The sequence below is a fragment of the Nerophis ophidion genome, linkage group LG14, assembly GCF_033978795.1.
Source record: "Nerophis ophidion isolate RoL-2023_Sa linkage group LG14, RoL_Noph_v1.0, whole genome shotgun sequence".
Lineage (NCBI taxonomy): Eukaryota > Metazoa > Chordata > Actinopteri > Syngnathiformes > Syngnathidae > Nerophis > Nerophis ophidion.
The window spans coordinates 10,754,230-10,776,141 of record NC_084624.1 but is presented as its reverse complement, the minus strand read 5'-3'; the positions used below and the strand labels follow the sequence as shown (position 1 = coordinate 10,776,141).

The 21,912-nt window shown below is 41.4% G+C and overlaps 1 protein-coding gene across 2 annotated transcripts in view; it reads right to left on the bottom strand.

Moving 5' to 3' along the window:
• Positions 1-666: 666 nt before the first annotated feature.
• Positions 667-21,912, bottom strand: part of kcnn1a (potassium intermediate/small conductance calcium-activated channel, subfamily N, member 1a) — a 205,472-nt gene continuing 184,226 nt past the window's right edge. For both annotated transcript variants that reach the window (XM_061919820.1, XM_061919821.1), the window contains exons 8-9: positions 16,979-17,048; positions 667-2,649 (exon numbers count right to left, since the gene is read on the bottom strand). In XM_061919820.1, the coding sequence (XP_061775804.1) occupies positions 2,344-2,649; positions 16,979-17,048 (376 nt within the window). In that variant the 3' untranslated portion in view covers positions 667-2,343. The remainder of the gene's footprint in view (positions 2,650-16,978; positions 17,049-21,912) is intronic.

The window sequence follows — 21,912 nt, the reverse complement described above, 5'->3', positions numbered from 1 at the left end:
CACAACATCCACAGTTTCCAAAGACAATTTGAAATGAGGAATGGTCAGACCACAGAACACTTTTCCACTTTGCATCAGTCCATCTTAGATGAGCTCGGGCCCAGTGAAGCCAGCGGTGTTTCTGGGTGTTGTTGATAAATGGCTTTCCCTTTGCCTAGTAGAGTTTTAACTTGCACTTACAGATGTAGCGACCGACTGTAGTAACTGACAGTGGTTTTCTGAAGTATTATTGAGCCCATGCGGTGATAACCTTTACACACGGTTTTTGATGCAGTACTGCCTGAGGGATCGAAGGTCCGTAATATCATTTCTTATGAGGAGTAATTTATTGAGATTCTCTGATCCTTTTGATGATATTACAGACCGTAGATGGTGAAATCTCTAAATTCCTTGCAATAGCTGGTTGAGAAATGTTCTTAAAGTGTTGGACAATTTGCTCACGCATTTGTTGACAAAGTGGTGACCCTCGCCCCGTCCCTGTTTGTGAATGACTGAGCATTTTCATGGAAGCTGCTTTTATATCCAATCATGGCAACCACCTGTTCCCAATTAGCCTATTCACCTGCGGGATGTTCCAAATAAGTGTTTGATTAGCATGTCTTTTTTGCCACTCGTGCCAGCTTTTTTAAAACATGTTGCTGGCATCCAATTCCAAATGAGCTAATAATTGCAAAAGATAACAAATGTTTCCAGTTCGAACGTTAAACATCTTGTCTTTGCGGTCTATTCTATTGAAAATAAGTTGAAAATGATTTGCAAAACATTGTATTTTGTTTTTATTTACCATTTTCACAACGTGACGACTTCACTGGTTTTGGGGTTCGGATGTTTGTTGCCTAGTGAGTAGTAATAAGTGATGAAGAAATTAAATGAATGTGCTGCGTATATTTAAAATGATCAATATAGGTTAATATTAAATGTTATTATAAACGTTTATACTTACATTATACATATTGAATGTTTTTGCAGCAAATGTTTACATTTGAAAATACAAAAAGAGAGAGAGAAACCAATGAACTGTTCCGGCACCCGTCAAAGTTTCTTCAGCACTTTTATTTGCGTCCTTTTCGAACGGGTTTTCTTAGTCGTGGTTTTCCTTCACTGTCATAATTTTTTTTTTTTTTTTTTTTTTTTTTTTTTTAAACAGGGAATGCATTACAGAATCACATTTACTGCAACTCTTCTAGGGGCTATTAAAAAATAAATAAATAAAAAAAAAAGTGCGTGAAAAGGGAACCGATAAAGAAAGGCGACAAACGAATTGAAGAGTGGAGAAAAAAATATATTAAAAAAATCATCTAAATTCAGTAGGCCATCCAAGTAACTTCATGTTCCACTGTCAGTTTTGCACAGAACCATGCAAAGGGGGCAGGGTGGTATTATTTTCAAGACAAGGGGGCTCCAATTAGTGGTGCCGAGACAGGTGCACGCCACCTTTCCATCGTTGTGTTCGGCCAAAAAACAAACAACGCACTCTGCGCATTCCCCCTTTTTTTTTCTCTCTCTCTCTCTCTCCCCCCTGCCCCACGGTGTTAGTATAAACAGAAAAAGAAACAGAAGGGAAAACAAACGAAACATGTTGCGAAATGGAGGAAATGTTATGCATCGTTTTTCATTAGAGACGTTTTTTTTTTTCTTCTTTTGAATTGTCGGAGAGGAATGTATCTGAAAAGGGAATGCAATGCTGTATTCAGACCGTTAACATCGTAAAAAAGCTTCGGAAATTAGTAATTAAATAACCCTCTACTATTTATACATTCAGGCACTGAAAAAATCACATGTCAGTATGGAACTAAAAAAGATAGTCGCTCTGGTGTTTTTTTTTTTTTTTTCCTCGAAGAGCAAAGGAGGCCGGAAACCTTGAACGTTGGCAATTGTGTGAAGTCTTCCGCTGGGCTCGTGCGAGTCCCCCCAAACAAACAAAAAAACGCCGGGTTTTCAGCCTCTGCTGCGGCGTTCGCCTGCCAGACCTGTACAGGAAAGAATCCGGGAGGGATGGGAAACCCAAAGTTTTGTCGGTTAAGGACTCTCCGGTGTGATAGCCAGCTCTCACCCCAAGCGACCCTGACCTCGGTCCAATTTAAGGGCTTTTACAAAAAAGCTAACTTGAACAGCCATACAATGGCTAAAACATAAACCATACCTCTACTTTATCTCGGCTTTTCAGTCTTTTTCTTTTGTTTCTTTTTTTGTTTTTCGGATGCACTTGTTTTTTGTTTTTTCTCCTCCTCTCCGTTTCCCGGATCCGGTCCTGCGCTGAAAGGCTCAGTCACAGGGGAGGGGGAGAGGAGTTGTGGTTCAGGAAGGTGTTGGGGGGGGGGGGGAGAAGGATGGATCCGGAGGTTATCCGCTATCGGAGGAGGTGTGCGGTGCGGTGGAGGGGGAGCGCCGCCTGCGGGCGGTGGACGTCCAGGATCGCTCGGAGCGCTCCGAGCGCTCCGACGCTAGCGACGCGGGACGAAAGCGGTGAACAAAGCCGTCCAGGAAGTCCTGCTGCTGCTGGGTTATGGCTTGGGAGATGAGGCAGGGCAGCGCCTGCAGGCTGCCCGTCACCGAGTCCAGCTTGTCCTCCAGTGTGCCGATGCGCTTGTCCAGCTCCTCGCTGCGCTCCTGGAGCTCTGACACCAGGTCGTACATCACATTCTGGGTCTGGGGAACAACACAGAATTGGAAGAAAGTCATTTTGATTCAATAGACTGGATTAACTCTCTAAAGAGAAGAGGAAATGAATTTAGACTTTGGAATGCAAAAGTGATAGCCCTATCCTGGAGGAGAGAGTCCATGTCTATCTTCACGCCAACATTCAAGGTACAAACTACGGAGGTTTTTACATGATCAGGTTGTGCTGTACCTCCAAGGAAGATTTCCAAAAAGTCTCTTCCTGCACATTTCGACAGCCCTCGGACTGGCCGACTAATGGCCACATATTTTGTTTTTGTTTGTGGCCCCATCTTGGTCTTCTAAAAGGAAACTGTACTTTTTTGGGGAATTTTGCCTACCGTTCACAATCATAATGAGAGACCTGACGATGGATATATTTTTAAAAAATGCATTGTAAATATTAAATATACGTAAATAAATGAGAAAGCGAACCACCAGGTAAATCAGGGCAGGGCGCCTTATCCTTACCAGGTCGTACATCACATTCTGGGTCTGGGTAACAACACAGAGTTGGAAGAATGTAATTTTGATTCAGTAGACCGAATTAACTCTCTTAAGAGAAGAGGCAATGAATTTAGACTTTGGAATGCAAAAGTGATAGCCCTATCCTGGAGGAGAGACTCCATGTCTATCGTCACGCCAACATTCAAGGTACAACCTACGGAGGTTTTTTTTCTGGTCAATTACAAATGAACATCTCTTTACATGATCAGGTTGTGCTGTACCTCAAAGGAAGATTTCCAAAAAGTCTCTTCCTGCATATTTCGACAGCCCTCGGACTGGCCGACTAATGGCCACATATTTTGTTTTTGTTTGTGGCCCCATCTTGGTCTTCTAAAAGGAAACTGTACTTTTTTGGGGAATTTTGCCTATCGTTCACAATCATAATTAGAGACCACAATCATAATGAGAGACCTGACGATGGATATATTTTTAAAAAATGCATTGTAAATATTAAATACACGTAAATAAGCGAGAAAGCAAACCACCAGGTAAATCAAGGAGCCTTAGTTGGACATTTGTAAGTGGACTGGATTAACTCTCTCACAAGAAGAGGGAATACATTTAGACTTTGGAATGCAAAAGTGATAGCCCTATCCTGGAGGAGAGACTCCATGTCTATCTTCACGCCAACATTCAAGGTACAACCTACGGAGGTTTTTTTTCTGGTCAATTACAAACGAAGATCTCTTTACATGATCAGGTTGTTCTGTACCTCAAAGGAAGATTTCCAAAAAGTCTCTTCCTGCACATTTCGACAGCCCTCGGACTGGCCGACTAATGGCCACATATTTTGTTTTTGTTTGTGGCCTCATCTAGGTCTTCTAAAAGGAAACTGTACTTTTTTGGGGAATTTTGCCTATCGTTCACAATCATAATTATAGACCACAATCATAATGAGAGACCTGACGATGGATATATTTTTCAAAGATGCATTGTAAATATTAAATACACGTAAATAAGCGAGAAAGCGAACCACCAGGTAAATCAAGGAGCCTTAGTTGGACATTCGTAAGTGGACTGGATTAACTCTCTCACAAGAAGAGGCAATGCATTTAGACTTTGGAATGCAAAAGTGATAGCCCTATCCTCGAGGAGAGACTCCATGTCTATCTTCATTCAAGGTACAACCTACGGAGGTTTTTTTTCTGGTCAATTACAAATAAACATCTCTTTACATGATCAGGTTGTGCTCTACCTCAAAGGAAGATTTCCAAAAAGTCTCTTCCTGCACATTTCGACAGCCCTCGGACTGGCCGACTAATGGCCACATATTTTGTTTTAGTCTGTGGCCCCATCTTGGTCTTCTAAAAGGAAACTGTACTTTTTTGAGGAGTTTTGCCTATCGTTCACAATCATAATTAGAGACCTGACGATGGATATATTTTTTAAAACTGCATTGTAAATATTAAATACACGTAAATAAGCGAGAAAGCGGACCACCAGGTAAATCAAGGAGCTTTAGTTGGACATTCGTAAGTGGACTGGATTAGCTCTCTCACAAAAAGAGGCAATGCATTTAGACTTCGGAATGCAAAAGTGATAGCCCTATCCTGGAGGAGAGACTCCATGTCTATCTTCACACCAACATTTAAGGTACAACCTACAGAGGTTGTTTTCTGGTCACTTACACATGAACATCTCCTTACATGGTCATGTTGTGCTGTACCTCACAGGAAGATTTCCAAAAAGTCTCTTCCCGCACATTTCGACAGCCCTTGGACTGGCCGACTAATGGCCACATATTTTGTTTTTGTTTGTGGCCCCATCTTGGTCTTCTAAAAGGAAACTGTACTTTTTGGGGGAATTTTGCCTATCGTCCACAATCATAATGAGAGACCTGACGATGGATATATTTAAAAAAAATGCATTGTAAATATTAAATACACGTAAATAAGCGAGAAAGCGAACCACCAGGTAAATCAAGGATCCTTATCCTTACCAGGTCGTACATCACATTCTGGGTCTGGGTAACAACACAGAGTTGGAAGAATGTCATTTTGATTCAATAGACTGGATTAACTCTCTTAATAGAAGAGGCAATGAATTTAGACTTTGGAATGCAAAAGTAATAGCCCTATCCTCGAGGAGAGACTCCATGTCTATCTTCACGCCAACATTCAAGGTACAAACTACGGAGGTTGTTTTCTGGTCACTTATACATGAACATCTCCTTACATGGTCAGGTTGTGCTGTACCTGCTGTGGTGCTGTACCTGCTGTGGGGTGGTATAGCTCGGTTGGTAGAGTGGCCGTGCCAGCAACTTGAGGGTTGCAGGTTCGATTCCCGCTTCCGCCATCCTAGTCACTGCCGTTGTGTCCTTGGGCAAGACACTTTACCCACCTGCTCCCAGTGCCACCCACACTGGTTTGAATGTAACTTAGATATTGGGTTTCACTATGTAAAGCTCTTTGAGTCACTAGAGAAAAAGCGCTATATAAATATAATTCACTTCACTTCACTACCTCAAACGAAGATTTCCAAAAAGTCTCTTCCGGCACATTTCGACAGCCCTCGGACTGGCCGACTAATGGCCACATATTTTGTTTTTGTTTGTGGCCCCATCTTGGTCTTCTAAAAGGAAACTGTACTTTTTTGGGGAGTTTTGCCTATCGTTCACAATCATAATGACGATGGATATATTTTTCAAAGATGCATTGTAAATATTAAATACACGTAAATAATCGAGAAAGAGAACCACCAGGTAAATCTAGGAGCCTTAGTTGGACATTTGTAAGTGGACTGGATTAACTCTCTCACAAGAAGAGGCAATGCATTTAGACTTCGGAATGCAAAAGTGATAGCCCTATCCTGGAGGAGAGACTCCATGTCTATTGTCACGCCAACATTCAAGGTACAACCTACAGAGGTTTTTTTTCTGGTCAATTACAAATGAACATCTCTTTACATGATCAGGTTGTGCTGTACCTCAAAGGAAGATTTCCAAAAAGTCTCTTCCTGCACATTTCGACAGCCCTCAGACTGGCCGACTAATGGCCACATATTTTGTTTTTGTTTGTGGCCCCGTCTTGGTCTTCTAAAAGGAAACTGTACTTTTTTGGGGAATTTTGCCTATTGTTCACAATCATAATTAGAGACCTGACGCTGGATATATTTAAAAAAAAAACTGCATTGTAAATATTAAATACACGTAAATAAGCGAGAAAGCGAACCACCAGGTAAATCAAGGAGTCTTATCCTTACCAGGTCGTACATCATATTCTGGGGCTGGGTAACAACACAGAGTTGGAAGAATGTAATTTTGATTCAGTAGACTGGATTAACTCTCTTACAAGAAGAAGCATTGAATTTAGAGTTTGGAATGCGATAGTGATAGCCCTATCCTGGAGGAGAGACTCCATGTCTATCTTCACGCCAACATTCAAGGTACAAACTACGGAGGTTTTTACATGATCAGGTTGTGCTGTACCTCCAAGGAAGATTTCCAAAAAGTCTCTTCCTGCACATTTCGACAGCCCTCGGACTGGCCGACTAATGGCCACATATTTTGTTTTTGTTTGTGGCCCCATCTTGGTCTTGTAAAAGGAAACTGTACTTTTTGGGGAATTTTGCCTATCGTTCACAATCATAATGAGGGACCTGACGATGGATATATTTAAAAAAAATGCATTGTAAATATTAAATACACGTAAATAAATGAGAAAGCGAACCACCAGGTAAATCAAGGAACCTTATCCTTACCAGGTCGTACATCACAGAGTTGGAAGAATGTCATTTTCATTCAATAGACTGGATTAACGCTTTTAAGAGAAGAGGCAATGAATTTAGACTTTGGAATGCAAAAGTGATAGCCCTATCCTGGAGGAGAGACTCCATGTCTATCTTCACGCCAACATTCAAGGTACAACCTACGGAGGTTTTTTTTCTGGTCAATTACAAATGAACATCTCTTTACATGATCAGGTTGTGCTGTACCTCAAAGGAAGATTTCCAAAAAGTCTCTTCCTGCACATTTCGAAAGCCCTCGGACTGACCGACTAATGGCCACATATTTTGTTTTTGTCTGTGGCCCCATCTTGGTCTTCTAAAAGGAAACTGTACTTTTTGGGGGAATTTTGCCTATTGTTCACAATCATAATGAGAGACCTGACGATGGATATATTCTTAAAAAATGGATTGTAAATATTAAATACACGTAAATAAGCGAGAAAGCGAACCACCAGGTAAATCAGGGCAGGGCGCCTTATCCTTACCAGGTCGTACATCACATTCTGGGTCTGGGTAACAACACAGAGTTGGAAGAATGCCATTTTGATTCAGTAGACTGGATTAACTCTCTTAAGAAAAGAGGCAATGAATTTAGACTTTGGAATGCAAAAGTGATAGCCCTATCCTGGAGGAGAGACTCCATGTCTATCTTCACGCCAACATTTAAGGCAAAACCTACAAAGGTTGTTTTCTGGTCACTTACACATGAACATCTCCTTACATGGTCATGTTGTGTTGTACCTCACAGGAAGATTTCCAAAAAGTCTCTTCCCGCACATTTGGACAGCCCTCGGACTGGCCGACTAATGGCCACATATTTTGTTTTTGTTTGTGGCCCCATCTTGGTCTTCTAAAAGGAAACTGTACTTTTTTGGGGAATTTTGTCTATCGTCCACAATCATAATGAGAGAGCTGACGGTGGATATATTTTTAAAAACAATGCATTGTAAATATTAAATACACGTAAATAAGTGAGAAAGCGAACCTCCAGGTAAATCAAGGAGCCTTATTCTTACCAGGTCGTACATCACATTCTGGGTCTGGGTAACAACACAGAGTTGGAAGAATGTCATTTTGATTCAATAGACTGGATTAACTCTCTTAAGAGAAGAGGCAATGAATTTAGACTTTGGAATGCAAAAGTGATAGCCCTATCCTGGAGGAGAGACTCCATGTCTATCTTCACGCCAACATTCAAGGTACAAACTACTGGAGGTTTTTTTCCGGTCAATTACAAATGAACATCTCTTTACATGATCAGGTTGTGCTGTACCTCAAAGGAAGATTTCCAAAAAGTCTCTTCCTGCACATTTCGACAGCCCTTGGACTGGCCGACTAATGGCCACATATTTTGTTTTTGTCTGTGTCCCCATCTTGGTCTTCTAAAAGGAAACTGTACTTTTTTGGGGAATTTTGCCTATCGTTCACAATCATAATGAGAGACCACAATCATAATGAGAGACCTGACGATGGATATATTAAAAAATAAATGCATTGTAAATATTAAATACACGTAAATAAGCGAGAAAGCGAACCACCAGGTAAATAGAGGAGCCTTAGTTGGACATTCGTAAGTGGACTGGATTAACTCTCTCACAAGAAGAGGCAATGCATTTAGACTTCGGAATTCAAAAGGGATAGCCCTATCCTGGAGGAGAGACTCCATGTCTATCTTCACGGCCAACATTTAAGGTGCAACCTGCAGAGATTGTTTTCTGGTCAGGTACAAATGAACATCTCCTTACATGGTCAGGATGTGCTGTCCTGACTTAGCCCACACCAAGAGACAGAAAGGAAAAATATAAAAACTGATTGGTTTCTCCAGGTTAGGTTTGCCTCAATTTCTATCTATGGTCCACATGTATAATATCAATGTTCATGTAAGTGTACAAATATTACTATTAACTATCTGTCATTTAGCTGGGGACACCTACAACTACCTCTAGGGGTCATTCTATCTTTTTATTTAGTTTGCCTTTTCTTTGGCCCACCCCTATAATGTTATTCATGTTCTCTACCTACAGTAGAAAAAACATCATCTCTCTATATCTTGACAAAAAACTAAGACTTGTGCGTAGTTTTGGAAGAGTTTTTAATGGTTATGTGCAGAGAAAACTTTTCATGAAGTGTGTTCCTACATTTTTGTTCCACCTCTTACATGAAGAGAGCACTTATCATTTTACTTTACAGAGTCCATCCATCCATCCATTTTCTACCGCTTATTCCCTTTTTTGGGGTCGCGGGGGGCGCTGGCGCCTATCTCAGCTACAATCGGGCGGAAGGCGGGGTACACCCTGGACAAGTCGCCACCTCATCGCAGGGCCTTTACAGAGTCAACAACTACAAAATAAGGTTTTGGCCATTGTTTTCTTGAAATATGGACACATTATTGTGGGTTTCCTGCAAGTCATCTTCTTCATTAAAGGAACATTTCTTGAGCTAAGCTACGAGCTACTCTCCATTAAATGTAACTAAACTACAAGTTACTCTCCATTAAATGTAACTAAGCTATAAGTTACTCTCCATTAAATGTAACTGAGCTACAAGTTACTCTCCATTAAACGTAGCTAAGCTACAAGTTACTCTCCATTAAATGTAACTAAGCTATAAGTTACTCTCCATTAAATGTAACTGAGCTACAAGTTACTCTCCATTAAACGTAGCTAAGCTACAAGTTACTCTCCATTAAATGTAACTAAGCTACAAGTTACTCTCCATTAAATGTAACTAAGCTACAAGTACGCTCCATTAAATGTAACTAAGCTACAAGTTACTCTCCATTAAATGTAACTAAGCTACATCCATCCATCTTCTTCCGCTTATCCGAGGTCGGGTCGCGGGGGCAACAGCCTAAGCAGGGAAACCCAGACTTCCCTTTCCCCAGCCACTTCGTCTAGCTCTTCCCGGGTGATCCCGAGGCGTTCCCAGGCCGGCCGGGAGACATAGTCTTCCCAACGTGTCCTGGGTCTTCCCCGTGGCCTCCTACCGGTTGGACGTGCCCTAAACACCTCCCTAGGGAGGCGTTCGGGTGGCATCCTGACCAGATGCCCGAACCACCTCATCTGACTCCTCTCCATGTGAAGGAGCAGCGGCTTTACTTTGAGTTCCTCCCGGATGGCAGAGCTTCTCACCCTATTTCTAAGGGAGAGCCCCGCCACACGGCGGAGGAAACTCATTTCGGCCGCTTGTACCCGTGATCTTATCCTTTCGGTCATGACCCAAAGCTCATGACCATAGGTGAGGATGGGAAAGTAGATCGACCGGTAAATTGAGAGCTTTGCCTTCCGGCTCAGCTCCTTCTTCACCACAACGGATCGGTACAGCGTCCGCATTACTGAAGACGCCGCACCGATCCGCCTGTCGATCTCACCATCCACTCTTCCCTCACTCGTGAACAAGACTCCTAGGTACTTGAACTCCTCCACTTGGGGTAGGGTCTCCTCCCCAACCCGGAGATGGCATTCCACCCTTTTCAAGGCGAGAACCATGGACTCGGACTTGTAGGTGCTGATTCTCATTCCGGTCGCTTCACACTCGGCTGCGAACCGATCCAGTGAGAGCTGAAGATCCCGGTCAGATGAAGCCATCAGGACCACATCATCTGCAAATAGCAGAGACTTAATCCTGCGGTCACCAAACCGGAACCCCTCAACGCCTTGACTGCGCCTAGAAATTCTGTCCATAAAACTTATGAACAGAATCGGTGACAAAGGACAGCCTTGGCGTAGTCCAACCCTCACTGGAAATGTGTTCGACTTACTGCCGGCAATGCGGACTAAGCTCTGGCACTGATCGTACAGGGAACGGACCGCCACAATCAGACAGTCCGACATCCCATACTCTCTGAGCACTCCCCACAGGACTTCCCGAGGGACACGGTCGAATGCCTTCTCCAAGTCCACAAAGCACATGTAGACTGGTTGAGCAAACTCCCATGCACCCTCAAGAACCCTGCCGAGAGTATAGAGCTGGTCCACAGTTCCACGACCAGGACGAAAACCACACTGTTCCTCCTGAATGCGAGGTTCGACTGTCCGGCATAGCCTCCTCTCCAGTACACCTGAATAAACCTTACCGGGAAGGCTGAGGAGTGTGATCCCACGATAGTTGGGACATACCCTCCGGTCCCCCTTCTTAAAGAGAGGAACCACCACCCCGGTCTGCCAATCCAGAGGTACCGCCCCCGATGTCCACGCAATGCTGCAGAGTCTTGTCAACCAAGACAACCCCACAGCATCCAGAGCCTTAAGGAACTCCGGGCGGATCTCATCCACCCCCGGGGCCTTGCCACCGAGGAGCTTTTTAACTACCTCAGCGACCTCATGCCCAGAAATAGGAGAGTCCACCACAGATTCCCCAGGCACTGCTTCCTCATAGGAAGACGTGTTAGTGGGATTGAGGAGGTCTTCGAAGTATTCCTTCCACCTATCCACAACATTCGCAGTTGAGGTCAGCAGAACACCATCCGCACCATACACGGTGTTGATAGTGCACTGCTTTCCCTTCCTGAGGCGGCAGACGGTGGTCCAGAATCGCTTCGAAGCCGTCCGGAAGTCGTTTTCCATGGCTTCTCCGAACTCCTCCCATGTCCGAGTTTTTGCCTCAGCGACCACTGAAGCCGCACACCGCTTGGCCTGTCGGTACCTGTCCACTGCCTCCGGAGTCCTATGAGCCAAAAGGACCCGATAGGACTCTTTCTTCAGCTTGACGGCATCCCTCACCGCTGGTGTCCACCAAGGGGTTTTAGGATTGCCGCCCCGACAGGCACCAACTACCTTGCGGCCACAGCTCCGATCAGCCGCCTCGACAATAGAGGTGCGGAACATGGTCCACTCGGACTCAATGTCCCGCACCTCCCTCGTGACATGTTCAAAGTTCTTCCGGAGGTGGGAATTAAAACTTTCTCTGACAGGAGACTCTGCCAGACGTTCCCAGCAGACCCTCACAATGCGTTTGGGCCTGCCAGGTCTGTCCGGCATCCTCCCCCACCATCGCAGCCAACTCACCACCAGGTGGTGATCGGTAGAAAGCTCCACCCCTCTCTTCACCCGAGTGTCCAAAACATGAGGCCGCAAATCCGATGACACAACTACAAAGTCGATCATGGAACTGCGGCCTGGGGTGTCCTGGTGCCAAGTGCACATATGGACACCCTTATGTTTGAACATGGTGTTTGTTATGGACAAACTGTGATGAGCCCAAAAGACCAATAACAAAACACCAATCGGGTTCAGATCCCGGCGGCCATTCTTCCCAATCACGCCTCTCCAGGTTTCACTGTCGTTGCCAACATGAGCTACAAGTTACTCTCCTTTAAATGTAACTAAGCTACAAGTTACTCTCCATTAAATGTGACTAAGCTACCAAGTTACTCTCCATTAAATGTAACTAAGCTACAAGTTACTCTCCATTAAATGTAACTAAGCTCCAAGTTACTCTCCATTAAATGTAACTAAGCTCCAAGTTACTCTCCATTAAATGTAACTAAGCTCCAAGTTACTCTCCATTAAATGTAGCTAAGCTACAAGTTACTCTCCATTAAATATAACTGGGCTACAAGTTACTCTCCATTACATGTAACTAAGCTACAAGTTACTCTCCATTAAATGTAGCTAAGCTACAAGTTACTCTCCATTAAATTCAACTAAACTACAAGTTAATTTCCATTAAATTATCTAAGCTACAAGTTACCCTCCATTAAATGTAGTTAAGTTACAAGTTACTCTCCATTAAATGTAACTAAGCTACAAGTTTCCTTCTATTAAATGTAACTAAGCTACAAGTTACTCCCTCTCAAATGTAGCAAAGATACAAGTTAATCTCCATTAAATGTAACTAAGTTACAAGTTACTCTCCATTAAATGTAACTAAGCTACAAGTTACTCTCTATTAAATGAAGCTAAGCTACAAATTACTCTCCATTAAATGTAGCTAAATTACAAGTTACTCTCCATTAAATGTAGCTAAGGTTTAAGTTACTCTCCAGTAAATGGAACTAAGCTACATGTTACTCTCCATTAAATGTAACTAAGTTACACGTTACTCTTCATTAAATGTGACTAAGCTACAAGTTACTCTCCATTAAATGTAAATAAGCTACAAGTTACTCTCCATTAAATGTGACTAAGCTACAAGTTACTCTCCATTAAATGTAACTAAGCTACAAGTTACTCTCCATTAAATGTGACTAAGCTACAAGTTACTCTCCATTAAATGTAACTAAGGTACAAGTTACTTTCCATTAAATGTAACTAAGCTACAAGTTACTCTCCATTAAATGTGACTAAGCTACAAGTTACTTTCCATTAAATGTAAATAAGCTACAAGTTACTCTCCATTAAATGTGACTAAGCTACAAGTTACTCTCCATTAAATGTGACTAAGCCACAAGTTACTCTCCATTAAATGTAACTAAGCTACTAGTTACTTTCCATTAAATGTAACTAAGCTACAAGTTACTCTCCATTAAATGTAACTAAGCTACAAGTTACTCTCCATTAAATGTAACTAAGCTACAAGTTACTCTCCATTAAATGTAGCCAAGCTACAAGTTACTCTCCATTAAATGTAACTAAGCTCCAAGTTACTCCCCATTAAATGTAACTAAGCTACAAGTTACTCTCCATTAAATGTGGCTAAGCTACAAGTTACTCTCCATTAAATGTAACTAAGTTACAAGTTACTCTCCATTAAATGTAGCTAAGCTACACGTTACTCTCCATTAAATGTAACAAAGTTACAAGTTATTCTTCATTAAATGTGACTAAGCTACAAGTTACTCTGCATTAAATGTAGCTAAATTACAAATTACTCTCCATTAAATGTAGCTAAATTACAAGTTACTCCCCATTAAATGTAACTAAGCTACAAGTTACTCTCCATTAAATGTAACTAAGCTACAAGTTACTCTCCAATTAAATGTAACTAAGCTACAAGTTACTCCCTCTCAAATGTAGCAAAGATACAAGTTAATCTCCATTAAATGTAACTAAGTTACAAGTTACTCTCCATTACATGTAACTAAGCTACAAGTTACTCCCTCTCAAATGTAGCAAAGATACAAGTTAATCTCCATTAAATGTAACTAAGTTACAAGTTACTCTCCATTAAATGTAGCTAAACTACAAGTTACTCTCCATTAAATGTAATTAATCTACAAGTTACTCTCCATTAAATGTAACTAAGCTACAAGTTGCTCTCCATTAAATGTAGCTAAGCTACAAGTTACTCTCCATTAAATGTAATTAATCTACAAGTTACTCTCCATTAAATGTAGCTAAGCTACAAGTTACTCTCTATTAAATGTAACTAAGCTACAAGTTACTCTCCATTAAATGTTTTGACCATGACTGGTCTGAATGGAACTCAAAGGTTTTGTAGCAAAACATATGCAAGTTAATTACCGCCCTTTTTGATAACAATAACAATAATAACAGGACCTGGTTGGCTTAGACATAGAACTGTTCCACTGGACTCAGAAACCAGATCAAGTCTTGACGTGGACTCACAGCAAAATAAGTCTTTTATGTAATTATTTGCTGTCATTCCGAAAGGTGACTCGGGGAGACGAGAAGACGAGGGAGAGAGAGAGAGAGAGAGAGAGAGAGAGAGAGGCGTGCAGTTTCATAAAGTCAGCAAAGATTTTATCCATCTGCCGATTTAACAACCGTCTTCTCCATTTATAGCCGGAGCCGCTCTTTAACGTCCCGAGTATTAGCTTCACGCTACTCATCCGGCTAATGAGAGCCTTCTGAACTGTCAACGCACGTTCTGCGGCCGTTTTTCCGCACGTGTTTCCGAGCGGGACCCGCTTCCTTGCCGCAATAACGCCGTCTCCGCAGAAAGAGCGTGGTGGTGCAGGCGGATGGATCAGATGGTAGAGCACATGAGCAGGAGGTGGCGGTGCGTGGCCTTTAGAGACACACCCGCCGGAGTGGAAATGCCACCTTCTTCAAAGGCAGGCGGCAGACCGCCACCTGCCTTTGAAGCGCGTCTCCACTCGCCGTCCGCGGCAACCCCGGACCATGATGCTCACTGTCTCAGAGAACGTGCAACTGGCGGCAAAACACGAGAAAAATGTGTACGCAAAGTGTAATAAAGTGAAGTGAAGTGAATTATATTTATATAGCGCTTTTCTCTAGTGACTCAAATTGCTTTACATAGTGAAACCCATTTAAACCAGTGTGGGTGGCACTGGGAGCAGGTGGGTAAAGTGTCTTGCCCAAGGACACAACGGCAGTGACTAGGATGGCGAAAGCGGGAATCGAACCTGCAACCCTCAAGTTGCTGGCACGGCTGCTCTACCAACCGAGCTGTACACCAACAATATGATTTATTGTTGTTATGATCTGTAGCCCGGATCATGTTTTGTTATTTTCTGTTAGTTTTGGACTCCTTTAGTTCATGTTTGTCCACCTCTGGGTTTGTTTTAGTTTCCATGGGGATTAATTGGGTTCACCTGCCTCTGATTAGTGGTCGGCACGCTCACCTGTTGTCGACCACTAATCAGAGAGCTTTTATTCACCTTTCTTGTCACACTCGTTCCGGAAATGTAGTCTCCATTTTCAGAAGGTTCTTTCAGGGTTTGTGTGGAAACACTTTGTGCTGATAGAAATGTATATATATATATATAATATATATATATATATATACAAACCCCATTTCCATATGAGTTTTTGCAGACAATAATCAATTTAGAATTTCATGGCTGCAACACGTGCCAAAGTAGTTGGGAAAGGGCATGTTCACCACTGTGTTACATCACCTTTTCTTTTAACAACACTCAAAAAACGTTTGGGAACGGAGGAAACTAATTGTTTGAAGCTTTGAAAGTGGAATTCTGTCCCATTCTTGTTTTATGTAAAGCTTCAGTCATTTAACAAAATCCCTCAGACGGCAATGTATCAAAAACCGACATCACTCTCTAAAGGATATCACCACATGGGCTCAGGAACACTTCAGAAAACCACTGTCACTAAATACAGTTGGTCGCTACATCTGTAAGTGCAAGTTAAAGCTCTACAATGCAAAGCCATAGCCATTTATCAACAACATCCAGAAACGCCGCCGGCTTCTCTGGGCACGGGATCATCTAAGATGGACTGATGCAAAGTGGAAAAGTGTTCTGTGGTCTGACGAGGCCACATTTCAAATTATATTTGGAAACTGTGGACGTGGTGTCCTCCGGAACAAAGAGGAAAAGAACTATCCGGATTGTTATAGGCGCAAAGTTCAAAAGCCAGCATCTGTGATGGTATGGGGGTGTATTAGTGCCCAAGGCATGGGTAACTTACACTTCTGTGGAGGCACCATTAATGCTGAATGGTCCATACAGGTTTTGGAGCAACATATGTTGTCATCCAAGCAACGTTATCATGGACGCCCCTGCTTATTTCAGCAAGACAATGCCAAGCCACGTGTTACAACAGCGTGGCTTCATAGTAAAAGAGTGCGGGTACTTTCCTGGCCCGCCTGCAGTCCAGACCTGTCTCCCATGGAAAATGTGTGGTGCATTATGAAGCGTAAAATACGACAGCGGAGACCCCGGACTGTTGAAGGACTGAAGCTCTACATAAAACAAGAATGGGAAAGAATTCCACTTCCAAAGCTTCAACAATTAGTTTCCTCAGTTCCCAAACGTTTATTGAGTGTTGTTAAAAGAAAAGGTGATGTAACACAGTGGTGAACATGTCCTTTCCCAACTACTTTGGCACGTGTTGCAGCCATGAAATTCTAAGTTAATTATTATTTGCAAAAAAAAAATAAAGTTATGTTGTCTTTGTAGCATATTCAACTGAATATGGGCTGAAAAGGATTTACAAATCATTGTATTCCGTTTATATTTACATCTAACACAATTTCCCAACTCATATGGAAACGGGGTTTGTATTTAAGTTATCGTGCCGTGATTTGTCGACAAATATAAATATCGGCGACACGTTTTTGTTGTCAACATTTGTCGATTTTCCGCCGCGGCCCTACTATTGGTCATCATGGAGGTCCTTGCTGACTCTTGCCTGAGGTGGCACTCAGTTTGGACCCCTGAAAAAAACGCACAAACACAAAAAAAAAAAAAACCCCAACTCACCTTTGCCAGGTCCACCAAGGTGTTGGCCTGATCGTTGAGCTTCCTCTGCTCCATCTTGACACTGCGCAGTCTAAGTGGAAGTATGGAGTCGAGGGGACAGAGGCGGGACAAAGGAGGCAGAGGGAGGGGAGGAAGGACGGCAAAAAGAGTAGAAGGGGCCAATAGAGAGGAAGAGAGGAGGAACACATTCGGTTATCAGCGCCGTTCTCTCGATGGCAACACTGGGTTTTTCAAAATAAAAGATGCCAGTGCGCATGCGTCATAACCAGCGGCTTGGAACTTCATATACATACATACATACATATATACCAAATAGATATATGTATACAGATTCAAGCATTTCCTGGTCTTCGTCAAGTCAACCAAAGCATGCAAAATGAGGGAAGCATATTACATCTGTGTCCCGCTAATGTTTACTTTATTTTGTTCTAAAGCAAAATAGTCGCTATAATTCTCCCCAAAAAAAGGCCACTCGTCAAAAATAATGCCATCTTGAAATGGAAGCTTTTTCAAAACGTGCCATGCAATATGCTTCCCGTTCTGAAGAACCTCTGAAATCAGTTTGAACTCACTGGTGAACATTCTGGCCGGCTATATCCACCCCCCCAAAAAAAGAAAACATGGCATGCTCGTCGCCACTGCCAGAGAACCCAAATAAACATTTCTTTTCTGCAAGCGTGCAGTGATTGGGAGTGATTGGTACACAATGAACGTTCAGTGATTCAGTGTGTTTGTGTAGGATGTGTCATGGTGTACTGGGGATGTGATCTTGTGGCGACTGTACTTTGGTTTGGAGGCATCGACTCCAAAGAAGGGATTTGTCCTGTTAGGCAAATTAAGAGACCGGGTGGCAATCGAGGGCTTTAAAGTAGCAGTAGAGTGTTAAAAACAAGTTGCTTCTTCTCAGAATAATTGCATCCGAAGTTATCACTTAACTTTGTTGATCCTACCAAGCAAAAGGCTCGTAAAACTCCACCGTGTAGGATGGGAAGCGACATGAAGGTGTGGGTTTCTGTGCTGTGTTGTAATCCACAGTGAGATTTTGTCTTGACCTGAGTGAGACACTCCAGGTACCTTTAATTTGAACTGTTTTGTGACCAAAGGCAGTAGCTGTTTACGACCCACTGTCCCTTTTAGAAACAGCTGTTGCCATGTAATCAGGAAAAGTCCAAATAAATATTTTGCCAGAGCGTGGTGGGAGACTGTACAAGAGTACAGTCCAGACGTTTCTCCTCAATTGAGCTAAATTGATTTCTGTCTCTGTTTAATTCCTTGCTTCTTTGTCTGTTTAATAGATGGCATCAGTGTTTGAACCTGGCAGCTTCCATATCCAAGCTATTATCTTATATATATATATGATTTATGACACCTGAAGACTTGCAAAGTGTGCGAATAGATATATATTATCAAAGTAGTATCAATCTCACAGAGATTCCCAAGACATTTTGAAAGACCCCCGCCCCTTTTAGAAACAGCTGTTCCCATGTAATCAGGGAAAGTCCGAATAAATATTTCCCAGAGCGTGGTGGGAGACTGTACAAGAGTACAGCCCAGACGTTTCTTCTCAATTGAGCTAAATTGATTTCGGTCTCTGTTTAATTCCTTGCTTCTTTGTCTGTTTAATAGATGGCATCAGTGTTTGAACCTGACATCTTCTATATCGAAGCTGTTATCATATATATATATATATATATATATATATATATATATATATATATATATATATATATATATATATATATATATAAATATATATATATGCTTTATGACACCTAAAGACTTGCAAAGTGTGCGAATAAATAGATATGATCAAAATAGTATCAATCTCACAGAGATTCCCAAGACATTTTGAAAGACCCCCGCCCCTTTTAGAAACAGCTGTTGCCATGTAATCAGGGGAAGTCCGAATAAATATTTTGCCAGAGCGTGGTGGGAGACTGTACTAAAAAACAGCTCAGATGTTTCTTCTCAATTGAGCTAAATTGATTTATGTCTCTGTTTAATTCCTTGCTTTTTTGTCTGTTTAATAGATAGCATCAGTGTTTGAACCTGACATCTTCTATATCCAATCATATATATATGATTTATGACACCTAAAGACTTGCAAAGTCTGCGAATAAATAGATAATATCAAAATAGTATCAACCTCACAGAGATTCCCAAGACATTTTGAAAGACCCCCGCCCCTTTTAGAAACAGCTGTTGCCATGTAATCAGGGAAAGTCCGAATAAATATTTGCCAGAGCGTGGTGGGAGACTATACTAGAGTACATTCCAGATGTTTCTTCTCAATTGAGCTAAATTGATTTCCGTCTCTGTTTAATTCCTTGCTTCTTTGTCTGTTTAATAGATGGCATCAGTGTTTGAACCTGACAGCTTCTATATCCAAACATATATATATGATTTATGACACCTAAAGACTTGCAAAGTGTGCGAATAAATAGATATTATCGAAATAGTATCAATCTCACAGAGATTCCCAAGGCATTTTGAAAGACCCCCGCCCCTTTTAGAAACAGCTGTTGCCATGTAATCAGGGGAAGTCTGAATAAATATTTTGCCGGAGCGTGGTGGGAGACTGTACTAAAATACAGCTCAGATGTTTCTTCTCAATTGAGCTAAATTGATTTCTGTCTCTGTTTAATTCCTTGCTTCTTTGTCTGTTTAATAGATGGCATCAGTGTTTGAACCTGACATCTTCTATATCCAAGCTATTATCATATATATATATATATATATATATATATATATATATATATATATATATATATATATGATTTATGACACCTAAAGACTTGCAAAGTGTGCGAATAAATAGATATTATCAAAATAGTGTCAATCTCACAGAGATTCCCAAGACATTTTGAAAGACCCCCACCCCTTTTAGAAACAGCGGTTGCCATGTAATCAGGGAAAGTCCAAATAAGTATTTTGCCAGAGCGTGGTGGGAGACTGTATAAGAGTATAGTCCAGATGTTTCTTCTCAATTGAGCTAAATGGATTACTGTCTGTGTTTAATTCCTTGCTTCTTTGTCTGTTTAATAGATGGCATCAGTGTTTGAACCTGACATCTTCTATATCCAATCATATATATATGATTTATGACACCTAAAGACTTGCAAAGTGTGCGAATAAATAGATATTATCGAAATAGTATCAATCTCACAGAGATTCCCAAGACATTTTGAAAGACCCCCGCCCCTTTTAGAAACAGCTGTTGCCATGTAATCAGGGAAAGTCCAAATAAATATTTTGCCAGAGCGTGGTGGGAGACTGTACAAGAGTACAGTCCAGATGTTTCTTCTCAATTGAGCTAAATTGATTTCGGTCTCTGTTTAATTCCTTGCTTCTTTGTCTGTTTAATAGATGGCATCAGTGTTTGAACCTGACAGCTTCTATATCCAAGCTATTATCATATATATATATATGATTTATGACACCTAAAGACTTGCAAAGTGTGCGAATAAATAGATATTATCAAAACAGTATCAATCTCACAGAGATTCCCAAGACATTTTGAAAGACCCCCACCCCTTTTAGAAACAGCTGTTGCCATGTAATCAGGGGAAGTCTGAATAAATATTTTGCCGGAGCGTGGTGGGAGACTGTACTAAAATACAGCTCAGATGTTTCTTCTCAATTGAGCTAAATTGATTTCGGTTTCTGTTTAATTCCTTGCTTCTTTGTCTGTTTAATAGATGGCATCAGTGTTTGAACCTGACCTCTTCTATATCCAAGCTATTATCATATATATATATATGATTTATGACACCTAAAGACTTGCAAAGTGTGCGAATAAACAGATATTATCGAAATAGTATCAATCTCACAGAGATTCCCAAGACATTTTGAAAGACCCCCGCCCCTTTTAGAAACAGCTGTTGCCATGTAATCAGGGAAAGTCCGAAGAAATATTTGCCAGAGCGTGGTGGGAGACTGTACAAAAGTACCGTCCAGATGTATCTTCTCAATTGAGCTAAATTGATTTCGGTCTCTGTTTAATTCCTTGCTTCTTTGTCTGTTTAATAGATGGCATCAGTGTTTGAACCTGACATCTTCTATATCCAATCATATATATATGATTTATGACACCTAAAGACTTGCAAAGTGTGCGAATAAATAGATATTATCAAAACAGTATCAATCTCACAGAGATTCCCAAGGCATTTTGAAAGACCCCCGCCCCTTTTAGAAACAGCTGTTGCTGTAATCAGGGGAAGTCCGAAGAAATATTTGCCAGAGCGTGGTGGGAGACTGTACAAAAGTACCGTCCAGATGTTTCTTCTCAATTGAGCTAAATTGATTTATGTCTCTGTTTAATTCCTTGCTTCTTTGTCTGTTTAATAGATGGCATCAGTGTTTGAACCTGACAGCTTCTATATCCAAGCTATTATCATATATATATATATATATATGATTTATGACACCTAAAGACTTGCAAAGTGTGCGAATAAATAGATATTATCAAAATAGTATCAACCTCACAGAGATTCCCAAGACATTTTGAAAGACCCTGCCCCTTTTAGAAACAGCTGTTGCCATGTAATCAGGGAAAGTCCGAATAAATATTTTGCCGGAACGTGGTGGGAGACTGTACTAAAAAACAGCTCAGATGTTTCTTCTCAATTGAGCTAAATTGATTTCGGTCTCTGTTTAATTCCTTGCTTTTTTGTCTGTTTAATAGATGGCATCAGTGTTTGAACCTGACAGCTTCTATATCCAAGTTATTATCTTATATATATATATATATATATGATTTATGACACCTAAAGACTTGCAAAGTCTGCGAATAAATAGATATCAAAACAGTATCAATCTCACAAAGATTCCCAAGACCTTTTGAAAGACCCCTGCCCCTTTTAGAAACCGCTGTCGCCATGTAATCAGGGAAAGTCCGAACAAATATTTTGCCAGAGCGTGGTGGGAGACTGTAC